Source organism: Suricata suricatta, chromosome 3, assembly GCF_006229205.1.
Source record: "Suricata suricatta isolate VVHF042 chromosome 3, meerkat_22Aug2017_6uvM2_HiC, whole genome shotgun sequence".
Lineage (NCBI taxonomy): Eukaryota > Metazoa > Chordata > Mammalia > Carnivora > Herpestidae > Suricata > Suricata suricatta.
The window spans coordinates 111,832,424-111,838,423 of NC_043702.1; the positions used below are offsets into that span (position 1 = coordinate 111,832,424).

A 6,000-nucleotide genomic window follows, 5' to 3' on the forward strand; every position below is an offset into this window, starting at 1 on the left:
GCCATCCATGTACTTTAGAATTATGTATCACATACAGAATCAGTTCACCTGCTGCAATCCATTAAATAATTCAGTCTTTATCTATAACACATTCTCAAAACAGAAATTCTGAAAAAAGAGAGCTATAATGTAGGAGTTTCAGTGCTAAAGAAAACCATCTGGCTAGTCTGAAAATCTGCTTTTGTGTGTAAAATTGTTTCGACAATCATCAGTTAATTAATCTCAGAAGTATGCTAGAGTGTGGGTGCCACAAGCGCCCCCCCCACCCCGCCCGGATCCTGGAGGCTCCAAAGCTTCCCTCCCTCATCCCACCTCTCCCTCCCATGAAGTCCCATGGTTCCTCATCTGTGTTTCTGATACAGGTGATAATTATCACTCTAAACCTTCCCCACTTGACTATAAACTCTTTGAGGGGAAGATGTGTGTTTAATTTAGATTTTATGCCCCACAATACCTACCCTAGTGCCTTGCACAAAGCCTCAGAAAATATGTATATTTTATAAATATATTCAAAGATAATCCCTCCTGAAAAAACACAAGTTTTTGCCCAAAATAAACTACATAGTACATTACTATTTTTCTTCCTACATCTCAGCAGTTTCCAGTTTAAAAATCTCTGTTGATCCCAGTTCCTGGGGAGGATTTATTTATCCATTCACTTATTTATCCATTCAAACCACCCAGTAAATATCTGTCAGGTTCCTACTCGTGCTAGGCAGTGAGTCAGGTGCTAGCATTTTACCAGCTCAGAGTCTAGTTGGAAAGATACAAGTAAATAGTTAACTATAAAACAATGTGATACACTGTTATAATAGATGTAAATACATGATACTGTGTTAAGTGTAGTTCTCCAATTTAAGGGTGTTTCTCCAAGTTTCTGTTTGTAGAGTTTAACATTTTCCTGATATTGTCTTCCCTGGTCATCCAGCCATCCATCAACCTGCCTGCCAAGCTAACTTTCTTTCTTTATTTTTCAAATACTTAATATTTATCTGTAGCACCAAATACAAAATCCTCTCAAGAACACGTAATTGAGAAAGTCTTCCCACCTAGTCCCCAGCTACTTGGCTTATCTTCCCAAAGGTACGCATTCATGCCCAGTGCATAAGTCAGAGACAGTTGACGCATCTCCAAACATGTACACATGGTCCTACCTTCTTTCAACCATTAGAGTGGTGGCTTTAAACTCTGCACCTGGTTTCTTGCACTTCACAATGTACCTTAGAAATTGTTCTCTATCACCCTGTACCAGGCCGCCTCATTCTTTTTAATGGATATGAAATATTTCACAGCGCGGATACAGTAGTCCCCTTACCAAATGCTCACTGAAGGTACTATGGATGCTGCGCTGAATAGATTTATCCAAATACCATTCTGCGGTTTATCTGTGAGTATGTATGTAGGATGAATTACTCAAAGTGTAACTGCTCCAAGAATATGAGCACTTTTCATTTTGACAGATACTAACACAGACATCACATCAACTTAATTTCCCATGAAGTGGGAAATAACCACCCTAGTAACTTAAATTATAACATTTATAGAAATGACTCCCAAACCTGTATCCATAATTCTGACCCCCTCTTTATTCTCGGTGAAATTTCCATGCTATTTCCACCTACTCACTACCTAGGAACCTTAGGAAAACACTTTTCAAAACCAAATTTATGATCTTGCCCTCAAACACATTCTCTGTAAGTTCACCATGTTAGTCTTCCCTGATTCCAACCAAAAGCTGCTTCTGATACCACTTTCTACCCACAAATAATTAATTGGTTATGAATATGTACCAATCCCATGCAATTCCATGATATTCATCTTCTTTTATTCTCCCAGACAACACATGACTGCATGCCTGGGTTATTCTCATCCAGCGACTCCAGGTCTTCCAGGCCTGTGGTTACCTGGTAACTCTGCTCACATGATCCTCTCTTCTTGTGGCATCTTCTCAAATCAGCTCCCTGCTGAAACCTCATTAAGCATTAAAGGTCTACCCTAAATGCTATGTCAACCATAAAGGGTTTTCTAATAAGACTTTATTAGCACTTAGGTCTTTCACTATACATTCTAATTTATAATACACTTCTAAGATAAATTGTAAGCTCCTTCATAGAACGGATGATGTCTTCACACATTCTGATAAACCCACACTGCCTGGCACTCAAAATGTGTTTATCAAATGAATGAATGAATTTTGCAATGAACTAATTCCTATAAGTCAGACAATTCTATAGGAGAAAATATTCTATAAAGGATATTTACTCCATTTATTTTTGAAAAATAAGTCTATTTTGATAAAAATAAATCTTTGAGATACAGTTGTCCATCTAATAATTAAATTTATTTCAGAAAAACCAGAACATAAATATTTCCAGTTAACTATTTCAGTAAATTGAAGTTTTCCCTCACACTGGTTTTGATCAAGAACACAGAAGGGAAAGGACGGGATAAAGGAGTAGATGAGATGCACCCCTAAGCTGACCGCATTTCTCTTTAAAACTGCAAAAGCCTTTCAAATCTCTTTTTTAATAATGTATTTAAATGTCTTTTTATTTATTTTGAGAGACACACAGAGAGAGCGTACGTGGGAGTAAGGCAGAGGTAGAGATGGGGAGAGGGGAAGAGAGAGAGTATCCCAAGCAGGCTCCATGCTATCAGCACAGGGCCCAACACGGGGCTCGATCCCACGAACCATGAGATCATGACCTGAGCCGAAATCCAGAGCCAGACACTCAATGGACTGAGCCACCCAGGTGCCCTGACCCTTTCAAATCTCTTAAAACGCAGTCAAGGTTACTCTAACTACTATGTAAATGAAGAAGAAACTCACCTACAATGTGCCTATACTGTTAAACTGAGTTTAAAATGGGTTAAATAATCTTTTATAAGGTTTACAAAGACTTGAGGAAGAACTTTGTATAGGATCATGAATCCTGTATTTCCAGTTTTCAAAATTAAGTAACATGATTTCAAAAATTATTATGAATGATCAAATATTTATATTTATAAAATCTAGGGAGAAAAAGAATATGATTATGCTTTCTAATATATAAAAGTAGTTATAAAAATAAGCGACCATCACATTTCATTAGCAATTATTCACTTCCCATCTACTCCACAGAAGAAAGAAGCACACAAATCCCTACGGGGGAGTAGAGAATGGTTCCGTCGTAACTTCTATTTTAAACAACTTGTAAAAATGATGACAGTCCCACCATGCATGTGCTGGATTGACTTCTTGACTCACCTCTCCCCCATTAACATATTCCATCACAAAACACAAACGGTCTTTTGTCTGGAAGGAATATTTCAAGGACTTGAAATGAAAAAGAAAAAATGTTACATTATAATCCAGTATTCTTATAACAATACCAAAATAGAATACTTAGAAACAGTAAGCTTGATGGACGAAAGGTTCTTGCCCTTAAGAGTGTACTTACTCTTTAAGAGTGTGTAAGCAAGAGTTTTATACTTAGTAATTGTGACGAGCACCTCTCAATCTATTGTGCTGTCTATTTGAAACTGTAAGAGGGCCCGAAGTTCCGATCCATACAGCCTTAGAGTGAGGAAGACTCAGGAATACAGCTAGAGTAGTTATGTTCGGGCTTCTAATATAGTTCCAACGTCACTTTTTGCAAACTGGGTACATAAATGACTGAATTCAACAGAATTGGTTCATACAGTTACGTAAGTTGTCAAGATGCCGGAACGTTAGAACTACCGTGTTACACTGGACAATACTCACAAGTATCTAGAAATTCCTACTTTACATAACGCTGAGTCTTTAAAATGTTCTCCCTCTTCGAAGTCTACCTGTTATTTTTAATCTTAATATATGTCATCAAAACCAGGAACATACAGAAACTTGGCAAATAATGTCTATTACAAACAATATAAGAACAGGACTATACAAAATCAGTTTCTTTCAAAACAAGTAACAAGCATGTAAGTCATAGTTTATACTTTGTCCAGTTAAGAAAACACATAATGACTTATCTAATGTATTCAGTATTCCTGTGTTTCTGAGAATACTGTGCAAAAGAAGTCTCAATTTCTATTAAAAAAATTCAGTGAAGACTTCTATCTTTCATATTTGAAGACAATGCTGATTATTTAAATATTTATCAGAAGCCAATAGACAAAGGAAACACAAAATCCTCACATTTAACACTAAGAATTTCTTTTAAGTCTACCATTTTCTCAGCGTTTTGTGTATATTTGCTCTGGAGTTGTTTTTGCTTTTTTTTTTTTTTTTTTTTTTTTTAAGGCAGTGAAATTCAGGAGGAAAAAAAATCTCAAAAAAGTAATGGAGGTCTAAGAGGAGGGATTACAAATGCATACATACTGCAAACTTAACCCACACACTGCAGAAATTTCCAAGAAATAAGACTTCCAGTGTTCCCACAAAGAAAATGGCACACCTAAATGAATGTTACTTAAAATGTTATTTTTCTTGGCTTCGTTTTTACACAACTCCCTTAAATTTAAAATGTTACGATTATAACATCTGCCCTTCAGTCACTTACTGTTAAAAAGGGATGTCTAGTGTTCTTTAACACTCTGCTCTCAGTGAGAGTGTGTGCCACTTCATCCTGCAAGAGAAAAAGGCAAACCTTTAATATATGTACTAAGCACCAGGGATATAAAAGTTTTGCTATTTCTCTAAGAGCAGAAGAGGTTAAATCCAGAGGCAGAAAAAGATTTGAAAAAAAAAAAATATGTTTCCTTTATTGCTAAGCTTCTCTTCCAAAAACAGATCCAATTACTGATTTAAATAGATGGCTATACGGTATAATAAGCCCCTATAAAACTCAGTCAGGCTTAATCAAAATATACAGATAATGATACAAAAACCACCAAAAAGTTATCAGGGACGCAGATCATTAAATAGCTAAACCTTTCCCTTTGAAGGCAATGCCTTAGCAGATAATATTTAGGCATGGAGAAGTTATTATTTCCATGTTCATAATATAGTTTATTCAGGGGCTAGAAAGGATATATTTCAAGAAAGATCACAGAATTTGTACATCTCCTACTTAAAAGAAAAATCAGTTACTGAAAATAGGAACACAGAATATACACATTAAGATTTAATTTTCAACTATACATCTTAGAAATAGAAACAGAATATAAAAATTGTATCTTTTTGCTTGTGGCTTTTTAACTTGCTCCTTAAAAAAAAAAGTCACAACCTACTTTAGGTGACACTTTAAAAAATCTGGGTGTATTTCAAACCAAAAATAAGTGTATTTCCCCAATTTTGTACATAAATCTCATCTTGACATCAAAAGTAAACTAGGAGAGATTTTCTTCAACATATGGAGAACCGGAAAAATGTTTCATATTTCAAAAATAACACCATCTTAAAGAAGAAAGGAAAGGAAGATCACTGCTGAAACTAAGACAGCATCTCTGGTCTCTGCTTCTAGCAAGATCCTAAACAAAGCTCTTGCTGGATCCATGTCTCCACACTGCCAGCAAATCACAATTAGAAGATGTGAAGAGGAAAACATTAGGGCACCGCATTATATTCATCATCTGACCTTAGTCAGACCTCGGAGGTAAATGAGAAATAGACTGATCAAAGACGCTAAGAACCTAAAGCCATTCCAAGAGGGCGGGAGCAAGCCATGTCTGAACAAGGCCTGTGTAATTAACAACATGTTGCTCAAAACTAGTGAGCCAAAGCATGGGGATGAGAGCACTCCCATCCCATTTGCTCAAGAAGAATCAAGCTTCAGGGCTCAAACAATCTGAAAGCCTCTGTCATATCGCACTAGAATTTCTAAACAAATTAGAATAAGGTATTAAGCAGGCTGTGTTGTAGCCTATGAACAAGTAATATATTGTATCATTTATCTTGAATGTATCATAGATAAGCTGCTATATAATGATTGCCACTTCAGATAGCTGTGAAATTAGGTGATTAACTAGTTGTTACTTAACCTTCTAATTTCTGTATAAGTCTAATTACATGAAACAGAAGTTGGTGTTTTGATT

The 6,000-nt window shown here is 36.0% G+C and overlaps 1 protein-coding gene across 4 annotated transcripts in view; it reads right to left on the reverse strand.

Moving 5' to 3' along the window:
• The window catches only part of AKT3 (AKT serine/threonine kinase 3), a 284,903-nt gene that overhangs the window by 83,886 nt on the left and 195,017 nt on the right, over positions 1-6,000 (reverse strand). For 3 of the 4 annotated variants that reach the window (XM_029934843.1, XM_029934845.1, XM_029934846.1), the window contains 2 exons: positions 4,527-4,592; positions 3,248-3,316 (listed from right to left, as the gene is read on the reverse strand). In XM_029934843.1, the coding sequence (XP_029790703.1) occupies positions 3,248-3,316; positions 4,527-4,592 (135 nt within the window). The remainder of the gene's footprint in view (positions 1-3,247; positions 3,317-4,526; positions 4,593-6,000) is intronic. The other variant, XM_029934844.1, reaches the window with a different exon arrangement.